Source organism: Eleutherodactylus coqui, chromosome 10 (assembly GCF_035609145.1).
Source record: "Eleutherodactylus coqui strain aEleCoq1 chromosome 10, aEleCoq1.hap1, whole genome shotgun sequence".
NCBI classification, from domain to species: domain Eukaryota; kingdom Metazoa; phylum Chordata; class Amphibia; order Anura; family Eleutherodactylidae; genus Eleutherodactylus; species Eleutherodactylus coqui.
In genome coordinates this window covers 141816546-141841195 of record NC_089846.1, presented here as the reverse complement: position 1 = coordinate 141841195, position 24650 = coordinate 141816546, and the positions used below count along the sequence as shown (strand labels likewise).

The 24650-nt window shown below is 52.7% G+C and overlaps 2 protein-coding genes across 3 annotated transcripts; one reads left to right on the top strand and one right to left on the bottom strand.

Annotated features, from left to right (window-relative positions):
• Positions 1-368: 368 nt before the first annotated feature.
• Positions 369-19408, bottom strand: NOP53 (NOP53 ribosome biogenesis factor). Its single transcript, XM_066581986.1, has 13 exons — positions 19178-19408; positions 16032-16093; positions 14084-14174; positions 12893-13089; positions 12747-12817; positions 10858-10953; positions 10526-10630; positions 8891-9055; positions 5627-5802; positions 4044-4110; positions 3817-3893; positions 1433-1489; positions 369-807 (listed from the first exon to the last, which is right to left on the bottom strand). The coding sequence occupies exons 1-13, from the start codon at positions 19378-19380 to the stop codon at positions 801-803; spliced, it is 1374 nt and encodes a 457-aa protein (XP_066438083.1). The 5' UTR covers positions 19381-19408; the 3' UTR covers positions 369-800.
• PYCR3 (pyrroline-5-carboxylate reductase 3) lies at positions 19402-24169 on the top strand. Of its 2 annotated transcripts, none has more exons than XM_066581988.1 (7): positions 19402-19483; positions 22287-22395; positions 22475-22539; positions 22638-22817; positions 23184-23396; positions 23475-23567; positions 23721-24169. In XM_066581988.1, exons 2-7 carry the CDS (start codon positions 22299-22301, stop codon positions 23901-23903), a joined length of 831 nt encoding a protein of 276 aa, XP_066438085.1. In that variant the 5' UTR covers positions 19402-19483; positions 22287-22298; the 3' UTR covers positions 23904-24169. The 2 variants fall into 2 exon arrangements, with proteins under 2 accessions (XP_066438085.1, XP_066438084.1); XM_066581987.1 differs by lacking the exon at positions 19402-19483 and adding an exon at positions 19500-19661.
• The last annotated feature ends 481 nt before the right edge of the window (positions 24170-24650 follow it).

The window sequence follows — 24650 nt, the reverse complement described above, 5'->3', positions numbered from 1 at the left end:
AAAAACGCTGATCGGCGATAGTTTTAGAAATAATCATTGCATCTAAATGTGCGCCCATCGTGTGCTTTTTGGGCACTGCTAGCTGATTTTTAGGTTGGACTGAATTTAACAATCGTCAGTCAGCCTTATCAGCAGTTTCCCCGTGGAGAACAAAGGATCTGAGCGCAGATAAGACCCTCGGGCTATTAACTGCATTCAGTGAAGGCGTCATTTGTACACTTAACTGCTATTAATTAGCTACTTAACAGTTTATGCAAATTAATCGCTCAGTGCTGTCACTGTTTGAGCGATCGGTCCGTGTAAGCCACCCTTTAATTGCCGGTGTGTTTGGTCACATACTACAGTTAGGAACATAAAATATTCTGAACTCCAAAATAGATAAATTTATTTGCACAGGAAACAACGTCCCTGCATGAAGCCAAGAAGGCGCTGAGGCCCGCTGTCTGGTGGAGGAGAGGCAGATTGACTTCAACCACTTTGTGGTCATGTGTTTAGGGATCTTGCAGTCTTTCCTAGGTGTTACCTTAAGACATGTACAGTAACACCCACAGGTTCTTAGGAGGAAACGGCCTGCTGTACAAGAGAGCGGAGAAGCTCCAGTCTAGTATGATTACTGCGTCTGGTCGAGCTCTTGTACCAGATACAGAGGCCGAGGTGACAGAACTCAATCTGGAGAAACGTGGCTGGTGCCGGCTGTGGCCTGATGAATCCTGTTAGTCCAATAGGCACAGTAAGCCAAGACAGCGCATCACCCAGTCCGTGGTTCCATGCAGCCTCCAAGTGTCCAGATCCAGCCCACGCTACACCCTAATTAAGAGAAGAAAGAGGTTAAACATGTAACAGAGCAGCAGACAAGGCCCGACCCGCCAGCAGCCCACCCCTTACACGGTCTTGGGAGCCATTATGGAGATTTTGAAATATACTAACAGCACATCTACAAGCTTTCTACACAAAAGGTAAACCCAGTGTGAACGCTCAGACGTGTGAAGACTGAAAGTCCACAGCAAAACCCCAAAGTCTTACATGCAGATTTCATACTTCGTATTGCAAAAGGTGAAATCTGCGTCTTTTCTATCCCCTATTTTTAGGGAATGAGTTTGGAATCCCACAGAAGCAACAACCTCACAAGTTCTTCCCGTCTGTACGCAGTTTGTTGCTGTAAGAGCTTCCAATTAGGGAAGATCTGTGGTTGGAAGCATTTGGCCCATTGGTTAACTATTTGATGCAGGCTTCAAATGTAACCAAGGCCACTTCAGCGGAGTCTGAGCTCCCGGTGTTGGTAGGCGTTTACTCCAGGTCCTTCCCACACAACACTGGGAAGGGTGAGCTGCGGATATTGGTCACCGGTGCCGTCCCAATAGGGCTCAGCCTCCGTACGGCACCGTGCAATGGTTTTACTAGAAGCAACAGGTAAGACACCTCTGTAACTTACGAGATTTCCTTGAATGCTCGTTTCTCCACATATTTGACCTTCAGCTTCCTCTTGAATCTGCATAGAAATAAGTGGGTGAGATTTCACAATGGAGACAGACACTGTATAAACCAGAAGAATCAGCAGAAGACGGACATCAAACCGAAGAAAAGATAAGCAGGTAATGTTAATGAAAGCAATACGTCATTGGTTAATTGGGAGGCGTTATATGCCTGTGGTGCCCTTATACTGCAGATCTGCTGTAACGGCATGCAGGTTACAGTTAAAGGCTATGGACACCTTTGGGGGGAAATCCCACCATTCCACACTTAAATACATGTATTTTGGGCTGCAAATAATTTCTGCAAGAGGTTTGATTGAAAATTCTGCAGGGCGCGTCGTCTGCAGCTTCTACATGTTTCTGTATATAGACGCTGCAGTCCAAGTCTTAGTTGGTGATCTATCAGTGTGCTAGACTGAAGGCTTAGTCATCAACCCTTAAAGGGGTTCTGTCAGGGAAAATAAAAAAAATTATATATTATATTTGCCTATGCCTTAAAGGGGCCGGTCACTGGGAACCTGCTGGTCTTCTCTCCCTCCGGCAGCCGTCTGATCGCAAGGCAGAAGCTGGCAAAGTTCCAGCTTCCGCCCCTGCTCCGACCACTGCTGGATGGCAAGTCCTGTCGCCCAAGTCAGTGATCATCGCATCACAAGTGACGCATCGCTCACTGATTGGCCTGGCCACATCTAACCTCTGCCGTCCTCTGAGAGTCGACAGCGAGTGCGCATGCGTCCCTTCCCGGCGCACTTTGTCGGCTTTGTGGATATCAGAGGTTAGACGCGGCCAGGTTGACTGTAAAAGAGCCGACCCCTCATGCGCCCGGTAAACAACGGAGGGACCGAGTACAACGGGATTAGGAGAGGTTTTCTCTTTTTTCCATCCCTTCTTTCCACACTTTAGACTACAGGGATGAAGGTAGTATAGTTTATTTTGCTGACAGAACCCCTTTAAGGCTGGCTGCATACAGGCAGATTTGCATTGCAGAATCCTCGGGAATCCACAGCCAATACCGCCCATAACATCCTACCGAGATCCCTTTTCTCTACTCCGTTGAGGGGATAAAAATGGCAGCACATTCTGTCTATGGACTCTGCATGGAAGCCTTCCGACCAGCAGCCATTCCACAAGTGACATTGTGGAAAGGTCACGGAATCATCGCTTGGCAATGTGGGAAAAGCAAGGGTTAAAAAAAATATATATATATTTAATACATCCGTACTGCGCATGTCTTAACGGTTTGCCGAGAGGATCATCCACAGTACAGAAAAGCCGAGACATGATAGGTACGTGCGGGTGCGTCAGCATCTGTGCCCGACGGATTGTAAGACAGGTCATTTCAGCGATAATGGTTCTTTTACACAGGAACGACCATCACTATTGAATGGAGGCGGAGCGAGACGGGGGATCATTCCCACCCACATCCACTGACCATAAGTGAGCGGCTGCCTGTTCACACGGGCCGGTCAGTCAGTTTTCTGCATACATTTACACTGAACCATAATTGTTCAGATTCCCGCTGGATTGCATGAATCTGAAAGATCAGCCTGTGTAAGAGGGTCCCACGTTAGGACCGTTGTGGTGCTAAACGAACTGATAAGGTGGTGCAGGACAGAAACGAACTCCAGCACTGCCTGATCTACGTGAGCCGAGACTGTAGTGCCTACATGCAAGCTGGGCAAAATGTCTAATTAACAGTACAGAAGTCATGGTTAGCCCAAAATACAGGCAGTTAATGTGGTGGTGAGTCCATAGCCTCGGGCTACAGGGCTGCCACTAACAGCCTGGTCAAACCATGGCAAGTCCTGCTCCAGTCCAGCAATCAGTAGTAATGAGCAAGGGGTTAATCCTGGATAAGCCTTATAGTCTACGGCACGAGTTCTAGAAATTGGGAAAGCACATCAATTTAGATCCCCCCCCCCCCCCCCCCTCTAAAATAACTGAAAAAAGCTAAAGCCACAGAAAAGGCCGTATACTAATGTACTAATACAAAGGACAGGCCAAGGCACCACATCCCTCAACATGCAGACCGCCAAGATGCTGAATGGAGATGCAGGACAGCCTGCTGCACGGAAAGATGGCTGTAAGCCTGCATGGTGCACTACACGTACCATGTGGCCTGAAACCCTGTACGTGCAAGTATATTACGCAGCAGCAGCCACCACCCCACAATTTAAGGAAGGTGCGTGGGCGGCTGCTCATCAGTATTTGCTCCTCAATGTAACACTTTAGTGGTCTGCATGCTGAGGGTTGTGGTGCTTCTACCTGCCCTCCTCTAATAATACATTGCCAAGTATATAGTATTTGTGGGCAAGATAAACCATGGCCACCCACCCCCAGCACTTACTTTGCACGCTCCCTTGGTTCTATGAGGTTTCTCTTCTGGAAGCTCTTGAAGCGGTCTTTGATGACGCTCCCCTCCGGCTGTAAGACAACATTCCTTTGTTATTCCAGTGGCTTGCCAAGCATGTCAAGTGCTCACAAAAGAAAGCGCCAAGCTGAAACCATCGGAAAGACTAGAGAAATGTGATTAGATTGCAGACAGGAGGCCAAGAAACCCAAAATCAGCTTTACCTTTAGTTTCCTCAGCGACTCTGTGAGCTCTTCACTTAGCAGGACGTCCAGATCCGGCTCCTGGTACCTTAAAGAGATATTGAATCATGATAGGAAAGCTGCCATGTCCAGGCCCCTATCCTGCGGCTCACTCAGCCAATACAGTTTGGCTACATACAGGCGGCTGCCTCTTGGGGAACACTCCATTCTCTGCCCTCATGCCCCAGAAGGGGTTAACACACCCAGATCCGGGGCACCCAGGGGTGGCATCACATCTCCAGCAAAGCTGAAAATTCTCACAGCGCAAGGATGCGTCTAATCATCGGGCAGAGGTTGGGGTCTACAGCCTTCAGATGTGCTTCAGGATTAGGAAAACAGCTGGCTTCCAAAAACAGCACTATACCGGCACACGGCTTCAGCGAGGAGTGCAGAGCTGAAGCTTCATGCAGCCGGCACAACTCATACTTTGGAAGAAAGCAGCCTTATTCTCTAATTTTGAGGTTTCAGGTTTGCAATATCTATTGCCCATTATTAAGCAAAGCCACCGATCTTACATTTGTGGGGATCCAACAAGCACTGCCAATGGCTAAAGGTGGCACAGCATCATGTCACTCCCCTTTTACTAGGCACAGCGCCGTACCGTTTGGTAGTGACTGCCCGATACCACAAGTCAGTCCCACAACAGATCTGTTGCAAAAAGTTATACAACCGACCAACTTCAGCTGAACGGGGTTTGCAGAGAGGCCTGCTACCTCTGAGAACTCCATTCAGACAAACACCACTTATAACTGCAGACATGTTTGCAGCGTGGGCTCACCCTTCAGGTACAGGCACACGGGAAGTGAATGCTGTAGACGTGGGCTCACCCTTCAGGTACAGGCACACGGGAAGTGAATGCTGTAGACGTGGGCTCACCCTTCAGGTACAGGCACACGGGAAGTGAATGCTGTAGACGTGGGCTCACCCTTCAGGTACAGGCACACGGGAAGTGAATGCTGTAGACGTGGGCTCACCCTTCAGGTACAGGCACACGGGGAGTGAATGCTGTAGACGTGGGCTCACCCTTCAGGTACAGGCACACGGGGAGTGAATGCTGTAGACGTGGGCTCACCCTTCAGGTACAGGCACACGGGAAGTGAATGCTGTAGACGTGGGCTCACCCTTCAGGTACAGGCACACGGGAAGTGAATGCTGTAGACGTGGGCTCACCCTTCAGGTACAGGCACACGGGAAGTGAATGCTGTAGACATTCCATAAAATACAAGACACAAATCCACAGCACAAGATAAGATTTACACCAGAGGACTCCGCCACATGTCGCTGACAAAATCCACAGCAGATTTTAGTCTGCAGCATGTCGGTTGTGCAGATTCAAGCACGGACTTCACCCTTTGCTGCATCTCAAGGCAAAAGACTAAACTGCATTCAAAAAGGGGAAAGCTCTTCAGTTCGCCTTCTTACTGGATGCACTTCTGGCAGCGGCTCAAAAACTGCCCTTTCTATGAACAAAAATCCACAAGCAAAACAATGAACCCCCAACATGTTCGTTAGGAGCAGGACTGCAGGTGCCACCCCAATACGAAACCGCTGACCCCAGCACTCACTTCAGACGGCCCAGTCTCTTGGGTTGTAAGGCCTCTGCTTTTCGCTTCTCCTCACGCAGCTTCTTACGTCTTAAGAGCTCGTCTTGTCTAGACTTCAGAGAGGCCTGGATGGATCTCAGCTGGAACAGACTCTGTCGCCGCAGCCGCTCCCTTCTCTCAGCCTCCTGTCCGGCTCTCTGGAAAAGAACAAACCATTTTGAACCTTCTTCCGAAGCAGGAAGTGTGAGGGGCTGTCCTCCTGCCCAACTAAAGAGCGCGCACACTAAGGAGGGACCTTCTAGCACCACGTTACGTCAGCTGTATATAAGGCATAGGATTACTATTTCAAAGAGGATACAACTAAATAACTGCATTCTAACAACTTTTCACATGTCATACATAAAGTCATGTAAAAGTTTTCATTCCTCGGGGTCCACCTGCCGAGGGCCCCCACTGACTGCTAGAACAAGCAGGCTAAAGACAGACTTAATAAGAAGGCTCTAGCGATCGGTGGTGGTCTCAGCAGGCAGACTCCAGCAGTCAAAACTTAATGATAGGTTTCAAGATTTTAGAAAGCAGTGTTACACTTTAATGTTGGGGACTTACATGGGGGGGGGGGGGGGGGGGGGGGAAGGAAATAGACACCCCACTGCCAGGAGAACGCTCCAGCTCCTGGACCTGGCAATAGCACGTTTCCTCTGCGACGTCCATATGGCTACAGAGGACAGATGATAGAATCCTATCAGATGACCCCTTTAGGCAACTCCTTACTAAGTTATATTTTGTCCTCTCACACAAAACCGAGACCACCGGTACCACAAGAGATGTCCATTGTTTTCGACCCTCAGACCCTGGGGATGGAAACCAGCCATGACCCCGGGGCACCCAGAGTTTGCATCACATTTCCTACAAGTAATGCAGAAAATGCTCACAGCGCAAGGATGGGTCTCATCATCGGGCCGACAGACAATATGACAGCAGGTGACGGGTGCCCAGTTTGTGCCACGTGACAAGAGTTCTACCACAGGTTGCCATGGTTTGGCAGAGTCTTCAATAGGTGAAGCAATATACTTCATCTGTACAAACCTACATATCCCAAAACCTTAAAGGAACAATCGTAAAAAAAAAGAAGGCGCTAGCATTTAACCGCTAACCAGTGTAAACACCGACAGCGATCAGACGATAGTTTGTATCTATAGTGCATTTCATACAAGCATGAGTCCTAGTTGGCTCGTTTGCTAATCGTTCGGTTTAAAATACCAGTTCACTTATGCAGCGAATGTGAACGACTGAAAGATTCATCAGTTTGTCTAGACAGGCCGCACACGTGGGCACGGACGGAGCTCAGGCCAAGGGCGCGCGGGCACGGACGGAGCTCAGGCCAAGGGCGCGCGGGCACGGACGGAGCTCAGGCCAAGGGCACGTTTCACGGACGGAGCTCAGGCCAAGGGCACGTTTCACGGAATGCCTACTGAATCCACCCTAAAGGGAGAAGTCCGCAGCTTGTAGAAGGGCTTTGCAGTCTGAGAATCCCCTAATGTCTGTATGCGACCAGCTTATTAAATGCTTCATCATCGCCATAAAGAAGAAACAAAAAGGTAGAAGTGAAAGTAATCAGCAGTAAGGAGGGCGACAGTAGGGATCGCTCCACCACTGATCAGTTACTCACAGGCTGCACCCACCAATCAGCTTTTCACTCGGAGGCTAAAGCAGATTAAAATTTCAATTTGAGGGAACACAAAGCAGAATAAGCGACAAGCTGGAGGGAAACACCTTGACCGGAGAGGTGGAATTAAGCCGGCATTGGCTGTATGCCCAGGTGGCAATGAATTAGGAAGCAGGGATTTACAGTCTGAGAAGGGCATCACTGCTTAACAGGGGGGTGGAGGTCAGTGGACCCCAGGCGAGGCGAGCATGATCGTCACATCCACAGGGGAGTCACACAAGTAACCAGAAGACAGCAGGGTTATGACTGCCCCCCCCCCCACTTTAACCCTTACGGGCCGGGCCAGGGCTTGCTAGCAATCACTCAGCCAGAACTTATGTTCAAGGCCTTGCATCTTTACATGTGTGTAATATACTGGGTGGATCTACGGTCACATTCTGGATTTTTATTTAGTATGGGGAATACGCAAGAAAAAATAGACAATTCTTCCATATATTTATATACATTTTACAGTCACGTCTGGGGATAAAAAATACACTTTGTGTAGAGCTGAAAAAAATGTTCTCAAGGTCTATAGACGATGTCACACCTCGGGTGTGCCCCAACAGACCACTCGATGGCCCAAGAAGTCACCATGACAGTCAGTCCAAGCAATTACATTGCTGGGGTGGACAGACACTACAAGAGGGAGCACCACTTCCCTTCTTGTCCCCTTAAAATCAGCACTTTGGGGGGGGTTTAAGGAGGGGTTTTACCTGTCATTCAGGAAGTCCTCCCATCGCAGCACTTTAAGAGTCAATCCCTTTAAATGACTGGGATCAGCATTTTCTCCAATGGCAGATGATGGTGCAGGCGTGCTGCAGTCACTCCCATTAGTGCAGATGCTGCTGTTGTAACCGCACAATCACATATTTGCAAGTCATTTTGCAGGAAGAGGTTGAAGGTGTATTCCCATCTCAGGAAGCCTATTTCAATGTGTTCGAAATTGCAAGACAATGCACCCACCCATAAGGTTTATTAATGCTATTCTCCGTTCTCTAGATAAATTGCAGATATTGGTTCCTCTGGTTGTTTACTGCTTGTTGCCAGGCAACCAGACCACCTCTTCAATGGAAAGAAATAGCGGAGCCCAATGGCAGCCGGGGCCGGGCTAAAGGCACTTTTGAGACCCCGCTACATTGAGATGAAACAAAACGCACAAGTGCCGCCCCCCTCTGTTATTGTCTGTAGAAGAGGCGGTCGGTTTACCTGGCAACAGGTAGAAAACAAGGAGATGGCAGAGTAATCAATATCTAGAACAGAGCATGACTGCGGGGATCAGAATACCCCTTTAGTGTTTGCGGTGTAGTCCCAGACCCAAAAGCACAAAGATGTTGCAGCTCATGCTGGAGCATGGTTGCCACGTTTCCTCAATAGACTGACATGAAGTACCAAACAGCCACAAGTGCAACAACTCTGCCATGTTGGCTACTTGAAGGAAGAAGCCGCACAGCTTTTGTCAGTAGGGGGTCTCAAAGTGACACTGATGATCTACCCTAATGCAAAATCCTGGAAGACCCTCTAAAAGTTCTCATCCTATGTGGAAAAGCACTTATCCAGCAACGCAACAACAGTCTCACCAGGATTTTGGCTTCTTTTTCCTTCCTCCTCTGTCGTTCTGTCTTCCGCTCCCTCTGATGTAGGGATCGCCCCATCTGGTCGTCATGTTCCGCTTCCCCACCTGCAGGCTGGTCCTCATCAGACTCCTCCACTAGACCCTCGCACAGCTCCTGTAACCGGCTCTCCTGTCAGGGCAGACACAAGAGGAACACTTACAACAGATAAGAGTAACATGGGATTCTCCTGCTAAACACAGAGCAATGACCGCGATAGGAGAATACTCCTTGGGCCGGGTTCCCACAGGATGCAAGGCTAGCGAAATCTCACAGCTTGGCCGCAGCGAAAAGCCGCGAGTTTTCCACGGGAGAGCCGCAGGTTCAAAACCCGCAGCATTTTGCCACCGGCATTGAGTTGTGACTTTCTCTCCCTGTAGAGAGGAGTGAGACCGCAACAGGAGAGAAAAAAAGTAATGACATACTGCGACTGTCAAATCAACGCTGCATCGCCGGTTCCGCCCGGCTTTGCCGCCCTGTGTGGTTAAGGTTTTTTGCAAAATCTCATCCACACGGCTGGCTACTCCCAGGCAGATTTGCCACACAAATTCCGTGTGAACCCAGCCCTAAAGAGACCATCCTCGGCCCGGAAAACAATTCCATCAACTGGATGGCAGTCGAGTCGCCTACTTTATTGAAGTGGACAAAGATAGCTACTGCAGTAATCCCTACAAAAGAAGTTCTTCATTAACATAGGGATCGCCCGGATTAATTCCACATTTGGTGTCCTTGGATGGATTCACATTCAATGCAACAACTGAGGATTCTTCTTCCTCTATAAACCCCCTCCGTGGAGACGGAGCGCACACACGGGCCTACAGGTTTGTTACGGTTTTCCCAAATGTATACTTCATATATGCAGATGTGACCCTAGGAGTCAGACATGTGATCTGTCCATTCTGTACCGTTATTGCTCTGCCATCTGTTCAATAAGACAACGTTTAAAGAAAAAAACCCTCCCAAAGTTCCAGACATCCCCTTTAATCTGTTGCTTTACGGACCCCAATCTCAGGGTGAGGTTTTACAAGCCGTTGTGTACATGTGGGCACACAGCAACGTGTCAGTCATTGTAAGGACGGCAGGCCGAGCGCTCCCCTCGTGATCAAACGGGACTCCTTTATGTATCTGCCAGGTTCCTTTGCTCAGAGCCGATGAGTTTGGGAGTTTGGACCGGCAGCTGCAATACATTGGCCCTTACATAAAGCAGCACAAAGTGTTACCTGATCTGCTGTAACAAGACCTCAATAACCCTTGGATTAAAAGGGTTAACTCATGATTTTACCTTATGCCCTATCCACAGGACAGAGCCAAGTGTGATCTGTGGGCATCCAACCTCTGGGATTACCATCGATCATGAGAATAGTGATCCCATGTCCGCCCCAATATGAATGGCATGCTAGCTGACCTTATATGCTGCAGCGTTCAATAAGCCACAGCAGTCCCACCGCGAGCGCCATCCATCCATACAGAACGCAGAGCCTCCACTCATGGACCCCACCAGTCACATACTTACCCCCCATCCTGTGCATAGAGCATAAGCTAAAGATCTTGGGACAATATGTTTAACAGTCTTGTCTAGTAGGTATAATGGGGAGAACAGACCTCGGTGGGAAGTTCATTCTTGGTGGGCCGCTTCAGTTGTCTCTGCAGCTTCTTCTCCTCTTTCAGCTTTTTCACTTCTACCTCGTGCGCTCGCAGCAGCAGAGACTGCAGGTAAAACAGGCAACGGTAAAGGAACGGCTCTTTGGTCTACTGAATGTTCAGTGTAAAGTAAATGCGAGTCTTGAAAGCAGAGAGCAGCAGGCCAGGACTCATGGCCAGAGCCTTAGTGACCACAGGTACAAGACTCAACATACACTCAGGAGCGCAGAAGAACAAAGCAGGTCATGATGGAAGAAAAGCTGAACAGCCATCGTCCAGGAAGAGCCACTAACCTGATGCGACTCAAAGGTCGGATTATAGGAGGCGCCGGGAGCAGCAACTTCAACGGCTGGAAGCTCCGACGGCTTCTTGTTCAGCGCTTCAGGACGCTGAGGAACAGAGATACGCGGTCAGGTGTGACGCCAAGTAAGAGGGACATTGGAACATGTTTGTCAATGTGCTACATGAAACGGATCTTCAGCCGCTCTACATTAATAACCAAGGACACTTGGCTTGTGGAAGGGACAGAAGGCTTACATCCGACTGTACAACAGTGAAGCCGGTGCGATCTGATCTAGCTTATTCCCCTTTAGTAGTAGGTACTGAACTGAGTGTAAGGTCGCTTCTGAATGGGGCTCCATTAAACTGCAATCTCTGCTAGAAGCAATGACGTCAGTCCTTATGGGAGAGCTCTGTCCAACGTACATCAATAGATGAAGCATGGCACAACTTGTTTCTGGACCTTAGCTATGCACCAGCATGGCGGTTAACGCGTACGAACTGAGGTGCAGCATCACAAATACGTGCACAGGGGGGCTTAGACCTTTATACAAGGGGCTCTGCAGTTAATACATTTATGAAAGCTCTAGTTAGAATGATGAACCTGCCAATAAGCCGAGAGCAAGTTACAGGTCATTGTAGTCCATCTGATATGTTACACAGCAGACCGTCTCCATCATGCAGATGGCTCTTTGCAGAAATAACATTCAGATGATTTGAATGGGTTTCCAGTTGCAGAAGTTCATGCATCAAAGCTGCCCCATGTAAATACACCCCCAGGCCTCTCGACACTGAACGCCGCGGTATAATGCTCCCATTTAACTCAATGGGGCCTCACAGAGATGTGTTCGATTTGAGTGCTGCCTGCTCTATCTTTGGCCATTTAGCGCACCTCATCACCCATCACAATGATGGGATGCGCTAAAACACCCTGTCGTCACAGGGAGCTGCGATCGGAAACTAAAGTAAAATCACGACAAAGCATTGCAATTTCAATTGCAGCGCTCTGCGACATTTATATGCGAAAGAGGTGTTCGAGCAGTGAGCGTTCCTGCACAGGGTGGGCGCCGGTCTTCGAGCAGTGAGCGTTCCTGCACAGGGTGGGCGCCGGTCTTCGAGCAGTGAGCGTTCCTGCACAGGGTGGGCGCCGGTCTTCGAGCAGTGAGCGTTCCTGCACAGGGTGGGCGCCGGTCTTCGAGCAGTGAGCGTTCCTGCACAGGGTGGGCGCCGCTTCTGTGTCTGCACAATATGAAGCACGAGGGGTGTGACCATGAGGGGGCGCTCACACCGACAGCCAACATGCTGTGCGCTCTACCCCCTACTCCCCTGAGCGTAGGTTCACATACAACATATCCATGTGTTCCATGTGGATTTTACTTCTTGCACAGCAATAGCTGAAATCCTTGGTGACAATCCAAAGCATTACTGCAACAAAGCAAAACACCTGCAGCAAGGAGCTAGAATTAAGGTGTTTTCCAGGACTTTACCATTGATAACTAATCTGAGGACAGGTTGATTGGCAGGAGGCCACCCCTCTGGATCCCTGCAGCGGTCACTATAGATAAAGCCAGCTCTCTGTAGTGCAGCAGCCCAGATTGGTATTGCATTAAGCTCAATAGCTTTGCCTGAACCCAGCCAGCTGCACCACGGGCAATGCTGTCTGCTTCCAGCTGGACCAATATCAGCTGATCGGTGGAGATGCCCACAGTGAACCCTTACTGATAAACTATCAGAGGCCGATCCTGAGGTTAGGCCATCTACAGTAAAGTCCCAGAATACCCGTTAAAGCCCCACTTACTGGCATGGTACGGTACTTAGAGGAATATACCCACTTGTAAATGTATTCATATTTCCAGGAAGAATATAGAGCAGCAGAACTTTAAACTCTGGAGCCCCGGCTCACCTTAACGCGGCTCCTCTTGGTCTGTTCCAAATACCACTGGTCTTTACCTTCCAATGCAGAGTCCAAGGGATCTATAGAGAGGCAGGGGTTAATACACAACATGTAACACGTGCTGGGGTCTTCACACAATCACTGCACCCACGTACTGTTAGCCGTCCACAGGTCATAGAAGCCTCTGCTTGGGTTTGTGTTGGCCTCGTCTTTGTGCGTCGAGCTGGGCCTGCTCTGAAGTGCCAGGAGCAGCCTGTCTGCGCGGGGCAGAATCCCCTTCTTTTCCAGCTTCCCCTCTCGTTCCCGCTTCCTCTTCAGCTTCTTTCCATTGAGCACCTGGTGAGACGAAATGCTGTGGAGACAAAGATCAGTAACATGACAGCTTCGCAGCATCCTTGGATTTACAGCCACCACAGGGGTGGAGGATTTACACCCCTCCTGCCTTGGAATATCCAACTGATTACTGATGGCACTAAGTGTTTATAAAGTGCGCAGAGACCATTTTTCCCGTACTTTATGCTTCCAGAATACACTTCTGAGCGAGGTTGCATACATCAGTGAATTCCTTGTTAGGACGCATTCACGTGGCCAAGGGCAAGTTGCACCCAAGTTTCTTGGGCGCAACCCGCAGCAGACAACATACCCCGTTCTGCATGTCCCTGTTTGATTTTCAGATGAGGTTAGAATAGGACATGCAGAGACTGAACCCATGAAAATGATGGATTCTGTCCAAGATGGACTAACTGCCCATGTGAATACAGCCTTACAGTGAAAAGGGACTAATAGCTTGTGATCCCTATAGCAAAAGGCCCTAGCCATTGCATTTCAACGCTGCAAATTGCCGAATATGAGCGCTGTGCAACTTCTGGCACAGTAATGAATGGACCCGCGGCATGCCTGACAACCACCGCTTCATTCATGTGGGGAATTAAAGACCTATTCCCTATGCACAGCATAGCTTTATAACTTGGCACAGCACCTTTAAGATCCCAAAACAGGCTGCATTCTGATTGGGTGAAAGCAACATAGGAGGATAGTGTTTTTTTGGTCACTTTCTGCTTTTCCCCCATAAGAGAGCACAGGGGCTCCACTGCAAGGAACCCCCAATATCCTTCACCTGACCCGTTTATAGTCATAGAAGCCAAATGGTTAGCCAACACTGCCACCTAGTGGACAATGTGGGACAGAGGCTTTCAGACTAGAGTCCATTTATCTATGCGACGCCACTTGAAGCCCTGGGATATCAGCAGGCTGAGAATCATTATGCATTTTCTCCTATACTTTGCCTCATTCACTGACAGCATGCAAAGGTCTTGAAAGTGGTGACAAACAGTCCAACTACTCACTCTTTAGGTGGCGGTACTTTGGAATCCGGCTGTAGAATGAGGTCGATCCTTAGAGGTTTGGTGCGTTTCTTTAGCTTCCTCTTTCTGGCAGCTGGGGATACAGAGATCTGGTTATATCAGCGGTCTACAACATGAGGCCTCCCAGAATGCCCCACAACAGCTGGTAGAGCCCACCACACTTGGCATCCATTCCTTAGGCTAGATACACAAGTCTGGGGTGTAAGTGTGAGGAGCGCACGGACACCCCACCAGTGGAGTAATAACCAACTTATTCCGCAGCGCTGTACCACCCAAGTAGGACATGATGGGAGGTCCGTCTGATAGATCACCTCAGGCCTCACCGATTTTAATGGGTCCGAGTTACAAACTGATGAAACAAACGGTCGGTGTGAATGAGATCCGACAGTCCGGGTCCTTACCCCCACCGCTCCCATCAGTCTGCTTAGCAGGCTCCAGCAATGGCGTGGCGTGCCAACATATCAAGTGGATAAAACATGGCGGCTGGAGCCGGGTGAACAGAGACCGATGGGGGCAAGGATGGATTGGCATGAGTGGGGTTTACCACGTTTTAAAGGGGTTTTCCCGTGCCATGAATACTGGAGGGGGCTTCCATCTAAATGCCTTTCATTCGCCCCCTCCCCTCAATCACCCTGATTAAGAGCTGGGCAGGGAACCTTTACTAGATTTACTGCCAAATTAACAAACGCTCATTAATAACCATGCTTTTTAAAAGGCAGCCATATTGCTTGTTACCCCGAAACACAAACTTGGTAAAACTACACTGGCAGATAGTACCGGGCAGCCATGGAACAGCGGGCAGCACCACACCCATAAGAGCTGTCTAAAGAAAGTGTTGCCCCTAGCAACCAATCACAGCGCAGCTTTCATTTCTTACACTGCTGAGGTAAAGTGAAAGCTGCGCTGTGATTGGTTGCTAGGGGTAATGGAGACAGATCTTCATTTAGACAGTAGCCATGAAAGCGTGGTGGTGGTTTTCCACGGCCCACCCTGCATTCCTGTCACATCAGGTCCCGTCAGGCCTCAGTGGTGGGGAGCAGGTACATCACCGACGCTTCAAGCATACACGAGCCCGATGGGGAACGGGAGAGGCCAGGCTTCATGGCAGCAGCCATTAAGGCAGGATGGGACTTCTAGTTCCACAAAACCCAAAGAACACAATTCCATGGCCAACTGAGTGAAGGAAACCTGTTAGATCAAGGCTGATGTACCGAGCCCACGGGCATGATGTCCGTCTGCGCCCGTCTACTTACCACACGACCAACCGTTAGTGCGATCACTCACCCCACAGGAAGATACGACAGCTGGGAACCCACCATCGGCCGGCCGTCTACAAGCCCGTTAACGTTGGCTGAGTATTGGGTGAGAGTCTGCTCCCAAGTATCGGCCCTGTGAGTCTCAGTGCGGACCCCCCTCAGTGCGGACCCCCCTCAGTGCGGACCCCCCTCAGTGCGGACCCCCCTCAGTGCGGACCCCCCTCAGTGCGGACCCCCCTCAGTGCGGACCCCCCTCAGTGCGGACCCCCCTCAGTGCGGACCCCCCTCAGTGCGGACAAGTCGCAGTGCAGCCACATTCGGATTTGACGGGTAAAGTCCCTTAGGGCGGCGGGTAAAGCCTGGCAGGCGGGTTACGGATTATTTCTGCATGGATGATCCGCAGTGCGTTCACATGAAAAGCCATGACATCCATGATCTCCTGCTGCGGAATCCAATCCGCCCGTGGCCACGAGGCCTTATGGTTTTAGGGAACGTTCACATGTAAATTGGGACCGATTTTCCCCTGCAAAGAATGTCTGCATCCCTCGGATTTATGTGGATCCGCAGCGGAATTCACCCCTTTAACTGAAATGGCGAAATCTGCGACAAAAACCCCATCACAATCCGCACTACGACGCCCCGTGGGCCGCACCCCTGCGCAGCAGCCTTCTCACCTTTGTTTTTGCCGGTGTCCACAAAGTACAAGTTTTCATTGGCTTTTTCTGATAGCAGACCCCTGTGTGAAAGCAGAACACGGTCACATCAAGTAAGGCGCCGCGGCGGATACACAACATGGAGGAGGGGTGCAGGGAGGAGAGGGGGCGAGCGATATCAGCCTTATGTGGGGGGCGGCAAAACATTATGCAGCGACCAAGAAAAAGCAGCGTGAATGTTGTAGAGACGCCGTTACACCAGATCTAGATCCGCCCCATCGTCCCACGAGTCGAGATCCAACCGGTTACCACCCCCCCCCCCCCCCTCAGAGACCCCACGCACACACACTAGAGGGTCCGCCAACCCCAAAGTCATTGTGCAAGGGCTAAAGGGAATGCGTCAGCAGAAGATGACCAGTCCTATAAATCACTTTTTTGTGTTAAACATAAGAGTTTTGGGCAATATTCTTTTTACCCGTCGGTCAGTCTGTATTTAAAGAGGAAAACAAAAAACTAAAATCCTGCATTTTTCACACTGATCAGAGCCAAAGGCCCGTTTACACGTAACGATTGTCGCTCCAACTAACGCGAGTACGTGTTACTGGTTACATCTATGTGCCAACAATCGCGCACCGATTGTCGTTCAGTTTCAGCCAGAATAAACCCCTCCCTGCTCGCTCGCTTCTTGTGCCACGTAAACGCGGAGCGCGCTGCGCAGGGAGGCGAGCGATTGTCAGCGGCGATCTGCCTGGCTACACAACTACAAACTAATTAGGGGAGACATCATTCACGCTCTTCTCAGTTTTGAAAAGAGACGTCCCGGCACTCCTGATGCTCCAGATGTGCCCCAGCAAATCCCGAGAAAAGGGCGCCACGGCCACGAAACGTGTCAGTGTATTCTGAGGACTTGAGCTGCACAACCCAATGTCTTGTGCTCTTACAGCTCTTTACTGCTTACTGACTAAAGCCCCATTTACACGGAACGAATGTCAAACAATGCCCAAAACTCGTCCCTGCATGTACCCGCACCCGTGCTGTTACATAGAAGCGAGCATCGCTGGCTCTGACAGAGCGGCCAGCAGGGGGCGGGGAGGCTGCAGGAGATTTCTCTCCTCGCTCCCCCCCCCCCTTTCCATTCACTAGCACAGCGGCTGTTCAGTACTGAACGGCTGCTATTTACACTGAGCGATCAGCGTCCAGGATTTTATGCAGACTAAGGCCCCCTGTACACGGCGGGATTCCCTGCAGATCTCCGCCCGTGCCCGCTGCCTTAGGATTGTATTGGATAATGCAGTCCTATGCAGACGGCCGCAATTTGTCCGCATAAAACACACGCGGAAAACAAATCGCGGCATGTTGTATTTCTGTGCAGGTCTCAGAGGCCCCCACAGAAAGGTCACTGGTGACGGGCCGGCTCCGCTCTGCGGACGCACCAGCTAGGCGGCAGCCGGCACATAGTGCAGAGAGAAGACGCCGGGAGCGGGTGAGCCGCAGGGCTGTGCAGGGTCTCGGGTCTGCATCCCGCTGTGAGATCCGACCCGCCGTCTGCAGGCGATGATCCTAAACGATATCCTGAACTCTGACCGTTCAGCCGTCAGAGGGCCAGCGATACTCGCTCCCATGTAACAGCACAGGAGCGAGTACACAGAGTGGGGGGCATAGTCTGCCTGATGTTCGATCCGTGTCAGCGGGGCTTTATACACGGGTGCTCCTTAAAGGCTGAGAATTGGCTCCTTAAAGGCTGGTTAGACACCCTTATAATCCCCCCACCGGGAACACAAGCGCTTCATAAGAATACCTACCCGCTCCCTCCTGGGTGTTGCTGCACCCTCTTTCTACTGTCTCTGACCTCCCTGCAAAGTGACCCCCTGAACAGGCCACAGAGCCCCCCATACAAGTCAGCGGTCCCGCCTGTCCATTGTGTGGCCGGCCCATGAAGCACATCTTCCTAATGCTGTTAAATGTAGCTCAGGAAAGATGGCCGCCCCGTGGGGACGGACAGAAGACGGACAGAAGACGGACAGAAGACGGACAGAAGACGGACAGAAGACGGACAGAAGACGGACAGAAGACGGACAGAAGACGGACAGAAGACGGACGCTACAAGAGGAAAAAACTACAGTCAGAAAATAAGAACCAACTGGAAAAAAGAGAAATGTTTCACTCTATGGTTTTAATACAAAAACCCCACATCAGACCTTTTGTGATCGGGCCCCTACACCAGCATGTGAGGGCCACTACAGGAGCTTCTTTGCTTGAGACGATTCGCACAGAACGTGTGGGAAAAGGCCTCCATATACCAGCAGCACATGTTGGTGGGTGACCATCCCAGTCTAGGATTGTATGGGCTGGGGTCCACCACTCCAGCCCTCAGGTGATCAGGACCCGTCAGCACCACACCGGGGGACAGGGCGGAAGCAGATCCTCTGTAGAAGACGGCACAGTTCTGATTGGCTGCCGTGCCCGCAGTTACCAGCACCGGCCACTACAGAGGGGGGCAAGCAGCAGCTTCCACTCCGTACCCATGAGGCTCGTCGCTGACAGTAGGCGCCCCTGAGCAGCGGCCAATCAAATAATATTTTACCAGAAAGATCCCTTTAATGGAGGGGGGGGGGGAATATAAAGGAATCCTCTCCTCCTGCAGACGGCCGACTTCACCCGTCCTGCCAGACTGGCAGCAGCCCCTGCAGGCGAGGTGCAGATGACATGGCAGCCCATGTCAGAGAGGAGGATGGCCACACACATCACGGCTGGGCTGTGGATTAGCGCTAGTCGCCATGCTTCACCTGCCACAGCCTCTCATGGGCACTACCACCAGTTACAGCAGCAGCGGGATCTCTGGGCACCGTTCACCAGCTGGTGAGGGGGTCGTTAGAAAGTGGCCAATCTGCTGTGTGCGCCCGGAGCCGTCCGCTCAGCTGCCACTTCACTTGCCCTGGGTATATCTGCGTGACCAGTAACCATGGCAACAGTAACCATGGCAACAGATCATCCATGACAACCACTGGTCAGCAGTCACATGATGTCACCCACAGCAGGCCGGGCACTAAAGGGCTTTAATAGCACACCCCCTCCTAGGACTGACGGCTCCACATCTCCCAGTACTTATTGTAGGGACTACAAAGAGAAGCTGCTGCTGAACTACAACCCCCAGCACCCCTCCTCACCCGGCCGTCCTCTCCTGCAGCCGCACATCGTCCATGAACTCCTCCACATCGCGGACATCGCTGTGCTTCTTCCAGTTCTTCTTCTTGTTCCTGTTCACCCGCTTCCTCTTCGGGGGGTTCTTCTTGTTCCCGCACTTGGACAAGACAGAGAAACCTAGAAAATCCTCCTCCTTCTCCACGCCACGACCTGTGGCAGGCGCCATCTTGGAGTTAAAGACTGGGCGGAAGCGTGGACCGGAAATACGTCACCGCGCCCACGTGTGAGGCCGGCTGGCGGCCATCTTTGTACAGGGCTTGCATATATTGGTGGGTGCACTGGTTTATCTATAGGGGGTCTCTGCGCTGGCCGGCGCTTCCTCCCGGCCCTCCGCTCAGACTCCTCCCCTGTCTTGTTCTCCTGCACTGAGATTATCAAAGGGAGGAAATGCCCGCGTGCAGGAGGAGCTGCCGGCCCGCGCAGGGGCCTAGTGAAAGTAACTCTGCGGTCAGTCAGGAGAACGAGGGGCGTCCTGTGTGATGGGGGGAGAAGAGGGGCGTCCTGTGTTATGGGGGGGGAGAAGGACGAGGGGTGTCCTGTGTTGGGGGGGGGGGAGGAGGAGAGGGTCGTCCTGTGTGATGGGGAGGGGGGAGAAGAACGAGGGGTGTCCTGTGTTATGGGGGTGGGGGAGAAGAGGGGCGTCCTGTGTTATAGGGGGGGGAGAAGAGGGGCGTCCTGTGTTACGGGGGGGGGGGGAGAAGAGGGGCGTCCTGCGTTATAGGGGGGGGGAGAAGAGGGGTGTCCTGTGTTATAGGGGGGGGAGAAGAGGGGTGTCCTGTGTTACGGGGGGGAGAAGAGGGGCGTCCTGCGTTATAGGGGGGGGGAGAAGAGGGGCGTCCTGTGTTACGGGGGGGGGGAGAGGCGCGTCCTGTGTGATGGGGGAGGAGAACGAGGGGCGTCCTGTGTGATGGGGGGAGAAGAGGGGTGTCCTGTGTTATGGGGGTGGGGGAGAAGAGGGGCGTCCTGTGTTATGGGGGTGGGGGAGAAGAGGGGCGTCCTGTGTTATAGGGGGGGGGAGAAGAGGGGCGTCCTGTGTTATGGGGGGGGGGGAGAAGAGGGGCGTCCTGTGTTATGGGGGGGGAGAGGGGCGTCCTGTGTTATGGGGGGGGAGAGGGGCATCCTGTGTTATGGGGGGGGAGAAGAGGGGCGTCCTGTGTTATGGGGGGGGAGAAGAGGGGCGTCCTGTGTTACGGGGGGGGGAGAAGAGGGGCGTCCTGCGTTACGGGGGGGGGAGAAGAGGGGCGTCCTGTGTTACGGGGGGGGGGGCGAGAAGAGGGGCGTCCTGCGTTATAGGGGGGGGGAGAAGAGGGGCGTCCTGTGTTACGGGGGGGGGAGAAGAGGGGCGTCCTGTGTTACGGGGGGGGAAGAGGCGCGTCCTGTGTGATGGGGGAGGAGAACGAGGGGCATCCTGTGTGATGGGGGGGAGAAGAGGGGCGTCCTGTGTTATGGGGGGGGGAGAGGGGCGTCCTGTGTTACGGGGGGGGGGAGAGGCGCGTCCTGTGTGATGGGGGAGGAGAACGAGGGGCGTCCTGTGTGATGGGGGAGGAGAACGAGGGGCGTCCTGTGTGATGGGGGGGAGAAGAGGGGCGTCCTGTGTGATGGGGGGGGAGAAGAGGGGCGTCCTGTGTGATGGGGGGGGAGAAGAGGGGCGTCCTGTGTGATGGGGGGGGGAGAAGAGGGGCGTCCTGTGTGATGGGGGGGGGGGAGAAGAGGGGCGTCCTGTGTGATGGGGGGGGAGAAGAGGGGCGTCCTGTGTGATGGGGGGGGGGGGAGAAGAGGGGCGTCCTGTGTGATGGGGGGGGGGGGGGAGAAGAGGGGCGTCCTGTGTGATGGGGGGGGGGAGAAGAGGGGCATCCTGTGTGATGGGGGGGGGGAGAAGAGGGGCGTCCTGTGTGATGGGGGGGGGAGAAGAGGGGCGTCCTGTGTGATGGGGAGGAGAACGAGGGGCGTCCTGTGTGATGGGGAGGGGGAAGAAGAACGAGGGGCGTCCTGTGTGATGGGGGGGAGGAAAGCGAGGGGCGGTCTGTGTGATGGGGGGAGGAGAACGAGGGGCGTCCTGTGTGGTGGGGAGCGGGGAGGAGAACGAGGGCGTCCGGTGGGGAGGGGGGAGGAGAACAATGGGTGTCCCGTGTAATTGGGAGGGGGAAGAAGAACGAGGGGCATCCTGTGTGGTGTGGAGGAGAACGAGGGGTGTCCTGTGTGATGGGGGGGGTGGGGAGAAGAACGAGGGGCGTCCTGTGTGATGGGAGGAGAACGAGGGGTGTCCTTTGTGATGGGGGGAGGAGACTGAGGGGTGTCCTGTGTGATGGGGAGAGGGAGGAGGGGCGTCCTGTGTGATGGGAGGAGGGGCATCCTGTGTGATGGGGAACGAGGGGCGTCCTGTGTGATGGGGAGGGGAACGAGGGGCGTCCTGTGTGATGGGGAGGGGAACGAGGGGCGTCCTGTGTGATGGGGAGGGGAACGAGGGGCGTCCTGTGTGATGGGGAGGGGAACGAGGGGCGTCCTGTGTGATGGGGAGGGGAACGAGGGGTGTCCTGTGTGATGGGGAGGGGGAGGGGAACGAGGGGTGTCCTGTGTGATGGGGAGGGGAACGAGGGGTGTCCTGTGTAATGGGGGGAGGAGACTGAGGGGCGTCCTGTGTGATGGGGAGGAGAATGAGGGGCGTCCTGTGTGATGGGGAGGGGAAGGAGGGGCGTCCTGTGTGATGGGGAGGGGAAGGAGGGGCGTCCTGTGTGATGGGGAGGGGAAGGAGGGGCGTCCTGTGTGATGGGGAGGGGAAGGAGGGGCGTCCTGTGTGATGGGGAGGGGAAGGAGGGGTGTCCTGTGTGATGGGGAGGGGGAGGAGACTGAGGGGTGTCCTGTGTGATGGGGAGGGGGACGAGGGGCGTCCTGTGTGATGAGGGGGGTTGGGAGGAGAATGAGGTGTAATCTGTATGATGGGGAGTGGGGAGGAGGACAATAAAGAGTGTTCTGTGAGATGGTATCATGTAATCACGCCGAACTGATTTGTTTTCTCTTCCAGCCCTCATAAAAAAAAATGAATAAAGGTTTGACAATGCGTTTTATGTGCAGCTCCAGAGCACGATGGCTGCGGTTTCGGCACCGGGCAGCACGCTGCGGGTCGGATGTATAGGAGCCGGCAAGATGGCGCGGGGCGTGCTGGGCGGCCTCCTGCTCAGCGGTAACGGAGGTTGCTGTGACGTCTGTGCTGACCTGTACTGTCACCGGCCATGCTATAACCGCTATAACTGTGTTTTCAGGGAAGGTCCCGGCGCAGCAGATGACTGTGAGCGCCCCCAGTGGCACCAACCTGCAGTACTTCCGGGTGAGCCTGTCACGCGCTCTGGGATGGGGGTGAATACTAATGCAATGTGATGATGAGACCCTCATCCTGCCTTGTTCACACCGTGCGTCTCTCCGCAGGCTCAGGGCTGCCACACCACCCACTCCAACATCTCCGTCCTCTACGAGTCCAACGTCATCTTCCTGGCCACCAAGCCGCACGTCATCCCGCAGGTCCTGGTGGAGATCTCGTCGGCCGTGACCAGCGACCATGTCATCGTGTCCATGGCGGCGGGGGTGTCCCTGCAGACCCTGGAGGAGGTGAGTCCTGACCGCCAGAGTCCTTCCAGCATATTTTGGACGTGGTTTTGCATTTAAGATCCGGATGTGTCCCACTTGACCGCTCCGATTCCTGCGACATTCGGAGATCTCCGGTCAGGCCACGACTCGTGTCACGGATGCAAAAAACACCCCCAAAATCCGCATATATGTTACCAGGAGACGTATACTCCAGTTATACCCAGAGCTGCGTCCAGGACCGTTGCTGACTGGCACCTCCCAATGGCTGCTCTGCATCCTGGGAGATGTAGTCAGTCCTATATCAGCAGCTCTGGATGTAACTAGAGTACGGTCCTCGCCGTTTTCTGTACACAGGGAGTGATGATGTCCTCCTTGCTGTTTCTACAGCTTCTTCCTGATGGAGTCCGGATTCTCCGTATGTGTCCCAATCTGCCATGTGTCATCCAGCAGGGGGCGGTGGTGTTCTCCCGAGGGTCCTGCGCTGGCCCGGAGGAGGCGGACATGTTGAAGGATCTCCTGTCCGCATGTGGGATGTGTGAAGAGGTCCCGGAGTCGTACATGGATATCCACACAGGGATTAGCGGCAGCGGTGTAGCGTATGTACGTACATCGGGGCTATAGATGGCGCTATATACGCTACTGCCCACCATACAAACCTCCTGTCTGATCTCTTCTCAGGTCTACCTCTTTGCCGAAGCTTTAGTGGACGGTGCCGTTAAGATGGGAATGCCAAGCGCCATTGCGAGCCGCATCGCTGCCCAGACGCTGCTGGTGAGTTTCTTTCTGACTCCTAGACCCACTGCTGCCTTGTGAACGGAATGCCAGAACTACAGTAAAGACTGACACATAAAGCAGAGCATCGGGGGCAGGAGGGATGTAAACATGTTTTGGAGAGGGCAGCAATTTTTTTTTGTATTGTTGAAGGGAGGTGCAAAGATGATCCTGGAAACGGGCGACCACCCAGCGAAGCTTCGTTCTGATGTCTGCACGCCCGGTGGGACCACCATACATGCCCTCCATGAACTGGAGAAGGGAGGTCTGAGAGCTACAGTGATGAATGCCGTGGAAGCCGCCACCAAAAGGGCGAGAGAGTTGGACAAGCGCTAGAAGCTGCCAGTCACACAGCGGGCACAGGAGCTCCCAGGGATCCCACGTGCCAGGCTCCGCCTCTCAGCCCAGAACTGGATATAACTTGAGTTATGCCCTCTCTTGTGACTTCTGTTGTAGACAGTCTAGAGACTGCCCCTGCCACAGAGTGTGGGCACAGTCACTGTGGGCATCGTGTGCCACCCAACAGCATAAAAGTTGCAAGTTCAGAATGTTGGGTGGATTTCATTGGGACCAATTAAAAAGTTGCAAAACTTTGCCTGCAATCTACGTTCTGCTTGCTGTCAGTGAGTGGAAATATTAGCCGTCTACTTCTAGAGCCGAAGAAGCAGTTCTGCTCTCACAGCTGCTGTTTTGTTACAGTGTAGAACATCCCAGAGGACCGTGTGTGCATATCTCTACATTTGGGAAGTTTAGTAGTTCTTGCTGATGTCACGTCCGACCTAATAAGCGTATGACCAATAGTGCTGCTGTATTGTATGAGGAGCCCCGCCCATGTGGGTGGAGTCAGTCTGCGGGACACATAGTCTGCTACCCGTATGTAATGTGTGTGAGAGCGCCACCCCCCATATGCAGGGTACTGGTGGAGGATTGTTGGGCTGGCTGGTCGGATCCATCTGACACCGTTTTAGGGAACTGCTCTTTAACTTATTGTAGCTGGTGACAGGTAGACGTTCTGTCACTATCTTTGTGCCCCCCGATGGGCTTATGTCCACGGGGGGCTGAATTCCAGAATGCGGTGGGGCA